The sequence below is a fragment of the Anolis carolinensis genome, chromosome 4, assembly GCF_035594765.1.
Source record: "Anolis carolinensis isolate JA03-04 chromosome 4, rAnoCar3.1.pri, whole genome shotgun sequence".
In the NCBI taxonomy this organism is placed as follows: domain Eukaryota; kingdom Metazoa; phylum Chordata; class Lepidosauria; order Squamata; family Dactyloidae; genus Anolis; species Anolis carolinensis.
In genome coordinates this window covers 129,156,224-129,173,145 of record NC_085844.1, presented here as the reverse complement: position 1 = coordinate 129,173,145, position 16,922 = coordinate 129,156,224, and the positions used below count along the sequence as shown (strand labels likewise).

Sequence of the window (16,922 nt, the reverse complement as noted above, 5' to 3'; positions counted from 1 at the left end):
CAGCTTCCTGCCAAACAAACTCAAGAATAATCTTGTTCACAAGTTCATTTCTTCCCCTTAGAACTATAGACTTGGAAGTGAACACAAAGAACAAGTCCAATCTTCTGCCATACAGAAATATAAGCACTCCCTGAAAGATGGCCATCCAGCTTCTGTTTAAAAAGTTTCAGATTAAAAAGTTTAAGATGTTTAAAAAGCCACGAGATTAAAGACAAAGATCCACCTAGAGGAAAAGAGTTCTTACCATACATCAAGGGAACCACTGACCACATAGGGAAGCTGATGAAGAAACATAACCTACAAACAATCTACAGACCCACTAAGAAAACTCAATAAATGCTACATTCAGCAAACGATAAGAGGAATCCTCTAACCACTGCAGGAGTCCACTGTATACAGTGCAGCTGTGGACAAGTCTACATAGGGACCACCAAATGCAGCACCCAAACACAAATCATGAAAGGCACTGCAGACTAATACAACTAGATTAACCAACCTGGACACAGAATATTATTTGAGAACACAGAAATGCTGGACCACTCTGACAAACATCACATCAGACTACACAGAGAACCCATTGAATCCTGAAGCTTGTGGACAATTTCAACAGAAAGGAGGAAACCATGAAAATGAACAACATCAGAATCAAGACAGTAAATAAAGAACACCACTCAGAAATAGGAATTCCAGATAGCAAACAACCAAGTGCCAGTTAACCTCTCAAAAAAAGGATGCCTTCAGGCAACACAGCCAGGCTAATAACAATAACAATAATAATAATAATAATAATAATAATAACTTTATTTTTATACCCCGTCCCATCTCCCCAGGGGGACTTGGAGCGGCTTACATGGGGCCATGCCCGACAACAATACAACAGCAGCAATTAAACAATAAAATAAATATCGAGAATAAAACAAATGTCACATGAATAAAACATCAACATCAGTAAACAGTCATACAGTAAACAGTCGGCATACAGCATAAAATGATTAAAAATGGGAAGGCTAAAAACACGGATCTGGGCCAGAGTGCAGAAAACCAACATGGGAGAGGTAGTTTCACAGTTAAAACAGTCAATAAAGTGCAAAATAATCATGGTCAGGCATCCTATTGTTAGATGGGCTACCTTTATGCAAATACCCTCACAAATAGAATTTGCAGATGCAAGGCTACCCAAAGTTAATCAAGCTGGCTAATTGCAACACTCACACTAGCTTCAAATAAACAAGCGTTCTTTTCTCCCACCCTGGCTGTTCAAGGCTTTCAAGGCCAGAATTACTGGGGTGTTGTGTGGTTTCCAGTCTGTATGGCCATGTTCTAGCAGCATTTTCTTCTGACAATGCCTGCCACAGATGCAGGTGAAATATCAGGAGAGAATGCTACTGGAAAATGGCCATACAGCTTGAAAAACTCACAGCAACCAAAATTTCAGATTGTTCATCTCATATAATCCATTAGTGATAGCAAACCCTGGTTTAACACAGAGAGAGTTTCCCTGGAATCAGATGAAAAGGAAAAATAGAGCAGGATGCCATAAGAATACTAGTGACACTAAATCTACAAACTGTGGATGACCTCTCCCAGGAATTTAATGTAAATATTAAACAACATGAGCGGCAGAACCAAGTCCTGAGTGACAGCACAAGCCAATGGCAGGGTATTAAAGAAGCATATCTTAGCACTACAATAAGTATGCGCCTGCAAAAACCACAATCCCTTCAGAACAGTGCTCCAAAGTCTCATCCCAGAAGGTGACCCAGAAGGATACCATGGTTGGTGGTACTGAGAGCCACTGAGAGGTCCAGAAGAAATAAAAGGATATACTCCTCCTCTAGTTACCTCTGTACTTTATACACCATGGTAAGAAAAGCAGTTTTTGTCCCAAAGACAGATTTAAATGAATCTAGATAATCTAGCTCATTTAGAAACCCTGTTTGTCCTTGCAAACAACCTAATCCTTGCACAGGCCATGAATTTAGGAGATTCATATGAAGATAAAATCATAACTAAGTAGTTCAAACAAGAAATAGGAGCCCTTTAAACAGTCTTAAAACAATATCGCACTATTCACACACACTGGGATAAATGGCTATAAATTCCAGGGTTGCTCAGTAACCTCAAAAGTACACAGTTGTCTCAGTGCTATAAAACCTCCCCCTAGCTGGGAGGTTTTATAGCACATACCCATTCAAATGAATCCAAATACTTCAAAGCTGTTGAGCTGTCTAGCATTCCTTGACAATGCCATTGCTAAAGGACCTAAATGGGAATAACTTCAAAGGCTATCAGTTTATGCAAAATATTGCGACCTGTCGGATGTAAACTCTTGAGCATGGAATGTTATCTCAGAGAAAGCAGCCCCATGGTACAACTTACCAAGCTTAGCAGCCCCCTCTGGTGGATAGTCAGGGAACTGACCCTCCGAAGGAACACTCACAGTCCGGCGAAGGCAACGCCCTTTCGTAGGAGGCTCTGTTGTCTGTTCCTGTCCTCCTTCAACCGCCATCTGCACATAAAAAGGACATGGGCATATTCCCACATGACAAGTGGGAAACCATAACAAGATTTTCTTGTCCAGAAGACCTTTGAATGCCCTAACTAGATTACTGAAACAGAACTTGTATAGATGATACCTGAACCCATCTGTAACCTAATCTTTACAACCAATCATATGAAAACATTTGAGTTATACAGACTATATGAAAAAAGGCATAACATATATCAATATTTATACATTTAATATGTTATGCCTTTTTCATAGTCTGTATTAAGTGTATGTTGAACTTTAACATTCTCTGCATCAATATACTGTATGTGTTTGGCATATTTCTTCACCTATTCTCAAGTCAAACGTTTCTATTTGTTTTTCATACTTCCATACATCCTGGAGGCCACATCATTTTAAAAAATTCTCTTAGATTATAACATAAGTTTTAAACCCTCTGACCACATCTTGTGCCTTTGTTCCACTTGTATCTTATTTCTGAAATCCCGAGCTCATTTTATTGTACAATCTTTCAGTTGCTCTTCTTCAATGTCATTTTTTTTAGAAAGGATTTATATATTTTAACAACTACAATAGAGTCTCACTTATCCAACACTCGCTTATCCAACGTTCTGGATTATCCAACGCATTTTTGTAGTCAATGTTTTCAATATATCGTGATATTTTGGTGCTAAATTCATACAGTAATTATTACATAGCATTACTGCATATTGAACTACTTTTTCTGCCAAATTTGTTGTCTAACATGATGTTTTGGTGCTTGATTTTTAAAATCATAACCTAATTTGATGTTTAATAGGCTTTTCCTTAATGCCTCCTTATTATCCAACATATTTGCTTATCCAACATTCTGCTGGCCCGTTTATGTTGGATAAGTGAGACTCTACTGTACCTGTTTATCATTTGTACATAACTGCAAATTCAAACTCTGATGTATTTTGTTCAAAAATATTTTGTTCACCTGAAACTTTTTGAATAACTGTAAGAGAACCTTTGAATACCATAACTATTCTGCCTTGGTCAGACCACACCTGGAATGCTGTGCCCAATTATGGGCACCGCAGTTGAAGGGAGATGTTGACAAGCTGGAATGTGTCCAGAGGAGGGCAACTAAAATGATCAAAGGTCTGGAGAACAAGCCCTATGAGGAGAGGCTTGAAGAACTGGGCATGTTTAGCCTACAGAAAAGAAGGCTAAGAGGAGACATGATAGCCATGTACAAATACGTGAGGGGAAGTCATAGGGAGGAGGGAGCAAGCTTGTTTTCTGCTGCCCTGCAGACTAGGACGCGGAACAATGGCTTCAAACTACAGGAAAGGAGATTCCACCTGAACATCAGGAAGAACTTCCTCACTGTGAGGGCTATTCGGCAGTGGAACTCTCTCCCCCGGAGTGTGGTGGAGGCTCTTTCTTTGGAGGCTTTTAAACAGAGGCTGGATGGCCATCTGTCAGGGGAATGCGATTTCCTGCTTCTTAACGGGGGGTTGGACTGGATGGCCCATGAGGTCTCGTCCAACTCTACTATTCTGTGATTCTGTGATTCTGTAACCATCAACAACTGCACTTTTGTTTTCTTTATGTCTTAGTCTCCCCTCCCATGAAGACAATAGAAGCCTAGTGGTTGGTTGATATCATTAATTACTGTTATAATATTCTGTTTTATATTGTACTGCTGTTTTTATCTATTTTATACTGTGAATTGTGCACTATGTTTTTGTCTACTTTATTTTAATTGTGTTGTCAGGCTTGGCTCCATGTAAGCCGCCCAAGTCCCCACGGGGAAATAGTGGCAAGGTATAAAAATAAAGTTGTTGTTGTTGTTATTATTATTATTATTATTATTATTATTATTATTATTATTATTATTGTTATTTGAAGCACAACAAGATGAGTCCACAGCAGACACTCTGCTGGCTGTTGTACTGAATCACACGCCGGCCACTTCCCAAGTGTCTAGGGCTGTGTGATGTATCGGCGAATAATGTGTGCAGATCCCAGTAAGGTGGCCTTCTGCAGCTGGCAGATGGTAATTTTGTCAGCGCCAATTGTGTTCAAGTGTAGGCCAAGGTCTTTAGGCACTGCATCCTGTGTGCCAATCACCACTGGGACCACCTTGACTGGCTTGTTGTTGTTGTGCGGGGGTGCAGTGAATGATGAATGGTCATGAGTTTTCTATTCATCATTCACTGCAACCCCGCACAACAACAACAAGCCAGTGAAGGTGGTCCCAGTGGTGATCGGCACACTGGATGCAGTGCCTAAAGACCTTGGCCTGCACTTCTTGTTGTTATTATTATTATTATTTAGTTTCCTCAATAGTCTTCCAATATCTTGATATCTTAACTCTTTTTCTCTTCATGCTGTTTCTCTTCTATCAAAAGTGTCTTGTTCTGAAACCCCTTAACTCATTTTTTTCTGATACAGTCATTTTCTGATACAGTCTGGCTTGATATCTGTTCCATAATCTCAGTAAAGCACATGTCACATAATGTTTATTAATCTATACATCGTTAGGGTATAATCTTCTAACTTTAGTAATCTTTTATTTCTCAGCAACTTCCATTCTTTCAACTAAACCAAATAACAGGCAACAAAATGTATTTTCAAATTTGGTAAACCCAAGACCTCCCCCTTGTTGCTTTGCATTTTGCAATACTTAAATTTTACTCCTGTCATTTTTCCTTTGCCAAATAAACTTAGAAAAATATGCCATTATTTAAGTGATAAATCTTCATCAATACCAATATTATCTGAAATAACAACAACATTCTAGGTGACACATTCATTTTTATCTCTGCAATTTTTCGTAACAAAGACAGGTTTAATTTCTCCCATTTCTGCAAATCCTTTCTAATTTCCTTCCACATTTTAACCCATTTTCAAAAAAACATACATTTCATATTTGTCATTGTGCTATGCAAATATTTCATATTTTCTCAATTTTAAGAACAAATTTCTCTATTCATTCTCTTTGATCTATCATCTTCATATTATTAGTCAGCACCACCATGCTTTACTTGTTGATTTTAAACCCTGTCAGGTTCCAATTTTTTTTTAAATTTCCCCATCAATTTTTAACACATACCAATGGATTTTCTAAGGGAATCACCAAATATCAGCAAATGTCTTTAATCTGTACGATTCTTTTTTATGCTTATACTTTTGATATTCAGATTTTGCCTTATATCTCTGTTCAAGTAGGCAAGTACTAAAATAAAAAGTGACAATTGACATTTTTGTCTTGTTTTTATATCTCACACAAGCTAGATAATTCCCTGCTACAATGTGTGCATGTACATAGAATATATCGACCTAACCCATAAAGTTGTCTCCAAAGGACGTCACTTCTGAAACTCTAAACAGAAAGCTCTAATTCAGTTTTTATACTGATTGATTTAGTGTTGGTATCTCACATTTACTCTTACAGATGTAACAGTTTTTTTCTAGATTCTTTTCAAGCTGGCTTTCCATGTTTGGCATCCAGTACCTACAATGATACTCAACGTTGTTTGGGAATTGGAAAGCAGAGGAGTAAAAGGGCTTCTGACATTGAACACAAGGAGCAGTCAGTCAAAACATGGATATGAAAGTGAAGGTTAGGGCATTGAATTATGAAGACACACAAAATTAATTACATTTGACCACACATTTATGAAATGAGATTTCTTAGGACATATCTCTTTCTCTCTCCTTCTCTGTTCCTATGTGCTTTAAGGTCACCTGTCAACTTATGACAACCCTATAAGAATTTCAAAGGGTTATCATAGGCAACTCAGAATTGATTTTGCAGTTCTTTCACCTGAAATACAGCCAACAATGTCTGGTATTCATTTGGTGTACGTAAATGAAAGGGGTTAAAATATATGAAACTCTTATTGACCATCTTCATTATCAGTCTTCTGTTGTCAAAAAGACAGTCTTCAATCTTTACCCTTCATTTTCAAGAAGCGACACTTCACTCTCCAAGAAGTTCCAAATTTGCTGATGAAGGAGTTCTGAATGCCCATTGTGCAAACTGAAGCTGAACATTTCAATTATTCATTCCCTTCCTCTGGAATTTTAGCTGATAATTCTGTTTCCAGCTGAACAATATAAAGAAAGTAGCTATAATACCATGTAACAAAATTTGAAAAAAAAAATCTTTTCCTGGTTTGAAAGTGTTATTTCCTGTTTGAATATGTTGTACTTACCACATATAGTTGAGTATAAGCTGAGTTTTTCAGCCTTTATTTTAGGCGGAAAAAGTTCCCCTCGGCTGATACTTGGGTGAGGGTCCTGGCAGGAAGGTGTGAGGTTGAAAGAAGGGTTTCTTTCAGTCCCAGGCCTTCCCACCAGGACCCTCACCTCTCCCCACAGAAACCCAGCTCTCCTTTCTCTCCTCCACCCACACACGCTTTTCCCTCTGTCTCCCTCACTAGAGCTTCAAAGAACACTGAATCCGTGGTGGGTGATTCCTGCAGCAGCTGCTCCAGGTAAGCAGTGCCAGGGAGTGTAGAGCTCCTCTGGTGGGACTGGGGCTGCTGCTGCTGCTGCTTTGGTGGCAGCCCTTTCCTACTTTCTCTTCCTCCTTCTCAGCTGCTTTCGGGCCCAATCCAAGCTCCTCTTCTCCTGGGGCAGCCAAGGCAAGGAAGGAGGCATGTTCCCTCACCCCACATACACCTTTCCCTTCTCCCTCGCCCTGCACACGCCTTCCTCTCCTCTCTCGGCAGAGTGACTTAGATGGGCTGCTCTGCCGAGAGCAGAGGAGAGGACTTCCTCTCCCCAGTCCTTTCCATCTGTAAGAGAAGAGGAGGAGGATGAGGGATGGGATGATCTCTTACAGATGCATAGCAGCAGTTTCCCCCCACAACACACACACACACACACCTAAGCCCCTCTCCTGCAGTACCCTCCACTGTTCCCTTCCTTGCCCTTGGGAGAAAACAAGGGGGGGGGGGATGTGTGAGAAGGCACCCTCCCTCCCCTTTATTTCCATTTTTATGTATTTTTATATCATACATACATATATATATATATATATATATATATATATATATATATATTATCTCCTTTTGTCTTTTTATATTATATATCTGTCTTGTTATATTATATATTATTTATACACACACTTTTATGTATTTTTATTTTATATTATATATATACACACACACATTCACTTTATGTGTATATCTCCCGAGACAGCCAAGGCAAGGAGGCAACTGAGGATGAAGTGAAGGAAGGAGGTCTCCTTCCCACCCTAATCTCTCCTACTTTTCCAGTTACCCCGTTTCCACCTCATTTTCCCACTTTTTCAACCACCCTTCCCATTCCAACTTTTCCCCCTCTCCAGTCCTTCTTTCCCATCCCCTTCCCAAGCCAGTCTTTCCCACTTTTCCTTATTCATATACACACAGCATTTTCCCCAAAATGTATAAAAGGTAAAGGTAAAGCTTTCCCCTGACGTTAAGTCCAGTCATGTCTGACTCTGGGGGTTGGTGCTCATCTCCATTTTTAAGTCGAAGAGCCGGCGTTGTCCGTAGACACCTCCAAGGTCATGTGGCTGGCATGACTGCATGGAGCGCTGTTACGTTCCTGCCGGAGTGGTACCTATTGATCTACTCACATTGGCATGTTTTTGAACTGCTAGGTTGGCAGAAGCTGGAGCTAACAGCAGCCGCTCATGCCGCTCCGGGGGTTTGAACCTGGGACCTTTCGGTCTGCAAGTTCAGCAGCTCAGTGCTTTAACACACTTCGCCACCCCAAAATGTATACCATAGTTAAAATAAACTATGGTAATTATTGGTTTGTTATAGTTGTTGTTATGTTTATATTTTACTCTATGTATCATTGTTACTATTACATTTATTATTTTACTCTATTTCTTCTTACATTTATTATTTTACTCGATTATTATTGGAAGAATATGTAAGTACATTTATATTGAAGAAGGTTAAAATAATGATTTAAGAATTGAACATTCTTAAATTAATTTTACGTACATATTCAAAAACATTTAACTTACTGATGTCTCAATTAATATAATTTTATTGGTATCGATTTTTATTTTTGAAATTTACCAATAGCTGCTGCATCTCCCACCCTCAGCTTATACTCAAATTAATAAGTTTTCCCAATTTTCTGAGGTAAAATTAGATGCCTCAGCTTATATTCAGCTTGGCTTATACTCAAGTATATATGGTACTTTGAATGTAGTTGTTATACTCCAAAAACTTCATTTTTGTGGCTGACACAAATTATGTTGAATTGGTTGAGAAATGATAATTATAAACCAGGAACAAAGATTGTGTTACACAGCATAATTCAAGTTATGGCTAGGGTTATGCATTCATCCAACTACACTTGAACAAAGGCAGTATTCAAGATCGCAATCCAGTAATCAAGTATTATAGAATTCAAGATTGCAATCCCATTCCTGCATTATTCTAGACATTTTCAAAACACTAGGGCAACTATACCACACGCAGGAAATGCTATATCCGGTTCAAGAACTCACAGGCAATGGGTGAATGTTGGCTGTACATGCATTTCCCACACCAATAACACATGGTTGCTTTTTCTTGCAACTGATATGCAGGAAAACTCGCATTCAAAAATTAAGTAAATATAATGAGCCCTCTTGTCTGAAAAGGTCCACACAGCCATATTTCATTTTTACACCAGGAGACAGCATTTTATACAAGCCATAACTTCAACTCGTAGTCACTTCTCATATTTCAGTATTTCTATTCAAAGAACTAATATTATTCATATCCTTCTGGCATTGCAACTGAATCAAATCCTCAGATAATTATGTGACCCAGATTTTATAGAAACCTCCAGATAAATATTCTGAATGTAATTATAGCCATCGTTTTGCCTATTCAGAAATGCAATTTCCCTTCTGCTGCATAGAGGACAGATGAACACCTTTGCAGTCAAAACTCTGATCACGAATAATTGGTCATTATAGAGAACTCAAAGCCACACTGTACATAATCATGTTTCATCCTTTCTGTCCTATAGGCATACATTACTGCTTTATTTCTGAAGTAGCTGTGCGTGTTTGATCAAGGGGCAGAGATATCATTACAGACCTTTATAGAGAAACTAGCTGTGCCCGGCCACGCGTTGCTGTGGCAAAGTCTGGTGGTATGGGAAATAAAGTATTGAGGAATTGGTGGTAGTTAAGGTCAAGGGTAAAGGTTTTCCCCTGACATTAAGTCCAGTCGTGTCTGACTCTGGAGGTTGGTGCTCATCTCCATTTCTAAGCCCAAGAGCCGGCGTTGTCCGTAGACTCCTCCAAGGTCATGTGGGATGACTACATGGAGCGGCGTTACCTTCCCGCCGGAGCAGTACCTATTGATGCACTCACATTTGCATGTTTTCGAACTTCTGGGTTGGCAGAAGCTGGGGCTAACAGTGGGGGCTCTCTCCGCTCCCCCAATTCAAACCTGTGGCCTTTCGGTCCAGAAGTTCAGCAGCTCAGCGCTTTAACACGCTGCGCCATCAGGGGATATTATTTCCTAAAGGTTGTGAATGTACAATATTTCTGATTGGTTTTTTTTTGTTTGTTGGAGGCAAGTATGAATGCTGCAATTAGGAAAAATGATTAGGATGTAATGGCCTTGCAGCTTTAAAGCCTGGCTGTTTCCTCCCTGAGTGAATTTTTTGTTGGGAGGTGTTAGCTGGCCCTGATTGTTTCCTGTCTGGAATTCCCTTGTTTTCAGAGTGGTGTTGTTTGCGATATTTTATGTGCTTCTACTGTCTGTGGCCCTGAGAAAACAGAGGATTTTCCAGACTTTGATGATGGGAATACTTTGTTGGGAGGTGTTAGCTGGCCCCGATTGTTTCCTGTGTGGAATTCCCCTGTGTATTTAGTGTCCTGGTTTTAGAGATTATATTGTTCTGCATTATTCTATCCCAGTAATTATTTCATATTAAAGAAGAATCTCACTTATCAAACATTCGCTTATACAATGTTCTGGATTATCCAACGCAGTCTGCCTTTTCATAATCAATGTTTTTGTGGTCAGTGTTTTAAATTCATTGTGATATTTTAGTGGTAAATTTGTAAATACAGTACAGTAGAGTCTCACTTATCCAACATAAACGGGCCGGCAGAACGTTGGATAAGCGAATATGTTGGATAATGAGGAATTAAGGATAACCCTATTAAACATCAAATTAAGTTATGATTTTACAAATTAAGCACAAAAACATCATGTTAGACAACAAATTTGTCAGAAAAAGTAGTTCAGTACACAGTAATGCTATATAGTAATGACTGTATTTATGAATTTAGCACCAAAATATCACGATATATTGAAAGCATTGACTACAAAAATGCGTTGGATAATCCAGAACATTGGATAAGCGAGTGTTGGATAAGTGAGACTCTACTGTAAATACTACATAGCATTACTGCGCATGGAAGTACTTTTTCTGTCAAATTTGTTGTATAATATGATGTTTTGGTGCTTAATTTGTATAACGATTACCTAATTTGATGTTTAATTGGCTTTTCCTGAATCCCTTATTATCCAACATATTCACTTATCCTGCCGGCCTGTTTACGTTGGATAAGTGAGACTCTACTGTATATTGATAATCTTATATTATCTGCTCAGAACTGGATTATATGAGGCCCCTTCTTCACAGCTGTATAAAATGCACACTGAAGTGGATTATATGGCAGTGTGGAGTCAAGATAATCCAGTGCAAAGCAGATAATATAAGATTATAAATGGGTTATATAGCTGTGTAGAAGGGCCTTGAGTCTACACTGCCATATAATCCAGTGCAAATTAGATAATCTGTGGAAGAAGCCTAAGTGAGGCCTAAATCTGCCTGTCCCCTAACTGAAACCTGGCTGTCCCTTGGTTGCTAGGCAACCAAGTGGGCAGAGATTAGCCCTCTAAACTGGCAGCAATTGGATAAAAAACAATTATTGCTCTCCCTCTAATTAAGACTTTATTTTTCTTTTCTTTTTGTTGTATCAACCTTGAGGCGTGGATGATGGGTTGTGTTGTCAAATTTTGAGGTTGGGGGGCCTGTACTTTTGTTGTTTTGTGAATTGCCGTGATGCCATCACTCTTTTATATATATAGATTAGGTTTGTGTGTGTGTATGAACACAGATACACATACACAGAGTGAGAGAGAAAGATACAATAGTCATACATTCCTATGCCTTTTTTTACAACTACTAAAACAAAAACAACCCACAACCATATATACATCTGTTGTCGAAGGCTTTCGTGGCCAGAATCACTGGGTTGCTATGAGTTTTCCAGGCTATATAGCCATGTTCCAGAAGTATTCTCTCCTGACATTTCGCCCACATCTATGGCAGGCATCCTCTGAGGATGCCTACCATAGATGTGGGTGAAACGTCAGGAGAGAATACTTCTGGAACATGGCTATATAGCTCGGAAAAACACAACAACCATATATAAATCCCAGAGAGAGGGGGGGAGGGAGGGAGAGGGAGGGAGAGAGAGAAAGAGAGAGAGAGAGAGAGAGAGAGAGAGAGAACGAGAGAACATAATTTTAGGTATTAACATACAATTTGTTAAAGCAAAGTTAAGACACAATGTGGAGTATGAGAGTTAAAAAATAGTATTAGAAATTTATGTATTTGAGTACAGTGATCATATCAAACATTTTTGTCATTAAACATTTATATCCAATTCCTTAACGCAAGAGTCATGAGATACTTTTAAGTTTTACAGTGTAGAACAGTGGTTCCCAACCTGTGGGCCTCCAGTTGTTTTGAACTTCAGCTCCCAGAAATCTCAGCCAGTTTACCAGCTGCTAGAAATTGTGGGAACTGAAGTGCAAAACACCTGGAGGCCCAAAGATTGGGAACCACTGATTTTATATATTTAGTAATGTTTATGCTATAATAAGTAGTCTTTCGCGCCACAAGACTTTTGGTTTAGCTACAGCAGACTCAGGGCCCTTCCACACAGCCATATAACCCAAATTATCTAGGCAGAAAATCCCACAATATCTGCTTTGAACTGGGTTATCTGAGTCCACACTGCCATATATTCCAGTTCAAAGCAGAAAATGTGGGATTTTATTCAGCTGTGTGGAAGGAGCCTAACATGGCTCCTAGCCTTCTGAAACTAAGGCACTGAAAATTCCCGCTAGGAAAAGTGCAGGATAGACATACTACAATCACTTACTTGGATGTAATCTCCTAGTAATGTACCAGTACACCCCTAGCTGAGTAACCTTGGTGAAGAAGTTATAGTGGAGTGCCTTTCCACCTTGTCTCTGTGCATACAATGGATTTATAATTAGACTAACAGCATTTGCTAAAATTTCAAGCAATTATTGTTAGTGACACCTCATCTCAAGTGCAGAATTAGCAAACAGCTGTTGTAAACTGTCTGGTTAACGTCTCCAAATGGCCCCAGAGAGAACGACAAAACAGCATTTGAACTACTTCTCCATTTAATTACAAGCAAACACATGCAGCCATCAAGACTAAGTTTCCTTTCATTTGTTGGATTCCGCTATAGTCATTCAGGTGGCATACAGTTATGAATACTGAGTGGCTGAAAATTCCAGTTTATGCTGTGCAGCTTGTTTTTTCAAGTGCAAGCACCCATGGAAGAAACTAAAGCATTAAGCCAGTATTTTCTCTCTAGCAATCAATGCACTGCTCACAGAGTGGGAACGGAGACCTTTGTACAGAGCGATCAAATGTATGTGCAATGTTTCCAGTTTGGGAGCAATAAAAGGAGGACCTTAACTCTGGTTACGCTAGTAGTTAACTTCAAAGCCGCTCCATTTTCTATATTTTCTTGTGCAGCTGCAATGTGCTATAGTAGCCTTGATCTTTTCTGGCTGCTTCTACCAGTCTCTCTCCTGTTCAAAAATATCAAGAAAGCGAAAAAGAGACTTTTTTCCTATCTTTTCCCTCACCTATCACCTTTTTCTTTCTATTTCTTTCTCTCTCTCTCTCTCTCTCTCACACACACACACACACACTAACACACATAATTTCCCCAGGAGGCAAGGCACTGCATATAAAATTAATAAAAAGTGTCTGAAGAACTATGAAAAAGAAAAAAAATAAGAGTCACTTCAGCATAGGAGATCAAGCAGCATCTTTTGGAGTTTGGTTTTCATATTAATCACCAAAGAAAGGTTGATTTCTGTATCTTGTATGCATATATGCATAATGTATCATATTTTGCATTATTTATTACAACTGAGCAAGGCCTGGCAAAAAATAAGAAATTAGTTAATCAATATACTCCAGCCATTAGAAACTTCCCTGTCTATGTACCTTGATCAGCATGGGGGAGTGGTCTGAATGTTCGATTATGACTCTTCTTTGAATCCTGCTCAGCTATGGAAATGCACTGGGGGACCTATGAGAAATGGCTGAGAGAGCTAGGTATGTTTAGTTTGGCGAAAAGGAGAATGATAGCCCATGTTTAAACATCTGAAAGCATGTCCCATTGAGGAGGAAGCAGGCTTGTTTTCTGCCACTTTAGAGGCTAGGATATGGAGCAATGGATTCCAATTGGAGGAAAAGAGACTCCAACTAAATATTAGTAAGAATGCCCTGATGGTAGGAGCAGTTCAGGAGTAGAATATCCTACCTCAGAGTGTGGCAGAGTCTCCTTCTTTTGGAGATTTTAAAGCAGATGCTAGATGGCTATTTGTTGGGGGCGTTTTGGTTTTGTGTTCCTGCAAAGCAGGGGGTTGGACTAGATGGCCCATGTGATCTCTTCCAACTCTATGATTCTATGTCCTTGGGCTAGTCGCATTCTCTCAGCCTTGTCAAGAAAACATTCATTTAAGGTTGCCATCAGTTACAAACAACTTCAACACATTCTTTCCCAAACTATCAAATTGAAATTAAAAAATAATTATACTAATAAATATATTATTTAATATATATGGATAAAACATATTATGAAGCTGAAATCAACCCCAAAAAAACACAGTCACTGGTGTGCCACACAGACTGGAAATGATGCCTACAAACTACAGAGCAAGATAAGTGGAAGTGGAAGATGCATGAAGGGAGACAGGTGTGAAGGTTTAGGAAGAAAGAAGGTCTAGGAAGAGAAAGAGGCATCACATGAGCATAGGTTTAGTATTTGCAGCCGTTCAAACTATTTAGTGAATATGGAACCCAGAGCCTAGAAAAGCTAACTTTGGGAACATTTCTTTGAATGCTCCAGTCACCATACTGGTTGAGGCTTTCTGAGAGCTGTAATCATATTTGCCAGTATCTTGCAGAGAGACAAATGGCTACCGTTTCCCCTTTTTTTGTTTAGCTGTTGTTTCCATTCCAGAAGGGACTGTATCATTCTGTGCCATCCAAATGGACGGAATGATACAACAACATGGAATAAACAGATGAAACGGTATCCGGGCCCATGACTATTATTTACCACACCTCACAAAGAATATCCATTTTACCAAATGATTTCATTTTATGAAAACAAAAAAGGCTTTTTGAACTTTTATGTGCATCAGGAAGCTCTTGAAGCACTAATGGAGCAAATACTGTGTATGGGGAAAGGGATCTTTTTCTAACAGAACATAGTTTCTTACCTCCTTTTCCTTGTTGAGCATCACCAGCTGGCTGTCAGTCAAAATAGTGTATTTGGTATCCCATATTACAGTTTCTGAATCAGGTGACTGGCCACAAGAGAGTCTGTGGGTTGGAGGTCCTGTCACATCTAGAAAAAAAATAGAGAGGACATAGGTTAAAGGTTTTCAGCAATTACATTCGAGAGGTTCTTGTGAGAAAACTTCTTCATCTCTAGTACTGAAAAATTGCATGTATAAGATTGCCACCACAAACTCTTTGCACATGGGATCAATATCCCATTAAATTCAGTGAACTTTACTGCCTTGCAAGTGCAGCTTTTAAACCTAAATTCATTACAGTGTTATTCACTTACTGAAATATTTGCAAATGAAAACATGCACACCCAAAAGCCTGCATTTTGCAAACTGCCCTAATAGAAAGCCTGAAACCCTCGTTAGTTTTCTGTTAAAACAAAAATCCTATTAACATGAGATATATAGTATCTGTAGCAGTATCTAAGCATTATGCATAAAATAAAGTTTGATCGATAATACAAGTTAATGATCCAAAAGCAAACACTATACTGTCAATTTTTTTAAAAAGGTCACACCACTGATTGCCTCTAAATTGGAAAAAACAGCTTTTCCTTTGGCTCCTGTTCAACATCCTGACTTCTGAATTACTCGAGCAATTCTAAACCCTTCAAGTCAAATGGTGGGTTACGTGTTTTTAAAACTGCCAAAGGCAGATCATTGAGATCTAAGTTTTTGTTTTTTTTTTCGTGTCAGGAGCAACCGGAGTTGCTTCTGGAGTGAGAGAATTGGCCGTCTGCAAGGACGTTGCCCAGGGGACGCCCGGATGTTTTGATGTTTTATCATCCTTGTGGGAGGCTTCTCTCATGTCCCCGCATGGAGCTGGAGCTGATAGAGGGAGCTCATCCGCTCTCTCCCCGGGTGGGATTCGCACCTGGCAGCCTCCAGGTCAGCAACCCAACCTTCAAGTTACGAGGCTTTTATCCCCTTGGCCACCGGGTGCTCCGAGATCTAAGTTAAATAAAGCAGATAAATGAACTGCAAGCTTATTTTGACTGGCATTGACATTTAAACAATCAAACCTACAAATGCTCCTTTTTCATGTTTCCCTGAACTGCCTTCTTTCTATGTGGATTTTTTTAAAGCAAACAATCTGATATTAAGTTACATTTTACCACTAGGGGGTGGTGAATCAATAGCTGGCCTCCTTCTAGGAAGATGAACTGGAAAAGCTCAAGAACAGGGACAAACGTTCAAATACCTATACACAAACAACTAAATACAAAGGTATGGAAAATCAATCCCTTCTTCCTTGTTAGCCAACTTTTACTATCAGTTCATCTCCTTATGGCTACAATGTCTTTGTTTTATTATCAAAGGCTTTCATGGCCTGAATCATTGGGGTGTTGTGTAGTTTCCGGTCTGTACATCTGTGTTCTAGCAGCATTTTCTCCTGATGTTTCACCTGCATCTGTGGCTGGCATCTTCAGAGGAATGTCAGGAGAAAATGCTGCTAGAATATGGCCATAAAGACTGAAACCATACAACACCCCAATGGCTTTGTTGTCTCTTCACTGGCTTATCACCCTCCACATTGCTCCCAAGGAACTAGACAAGGACAGGCAACAGGCTATTACAGCTCTCATCAGACTTTACTATTACTAGAATGGAAGGGATCTGCCCTCCCAAATTATCTACTTTTTACTTTAAAAATCTCATCTTCAGGGTCTTTTTGCTTATCTTCCAACTCCAAATCATTTTGGTTGACTTCATCATAAGCAGGCTCATTTTTCTCAATTCACCTACCTTACTTTTATGCTTTTTATTAGGCTGACTTC

General features: G+C 39.2%; 1 protein-coding gene across 4 annotated transcripts in view; it reads right to left on the bottom strand.

The window, feature by feature from the left end:
• Positions 1-16,922, bottom strand: part of rasal2 (RAS protein activator like 2) — a 294,829-nt gene that overhangs the window by 136,120 nt on the left and 141,787 nt on the right. For all 4 annotated transcript variants that reach the window (XM_008117797.3, XM_008117796.3, XM_008117794.3 and 1 more), the window contains exons 2-3: positions 15,073-15,200; positions 2,380-2,509 (exon numbers count right to left, since the gene is read on the bottom strand). In XM_008117797.3, coding sequence (XP_008116004.1) covers positions 2,380-2,509; positions 15,073-15,200 — 258 coding nt within the window. The remainder of the gene's footprint in view (positions 1-2,379; positions 2,510-15,072; positions 15,201-16,922) is intronic.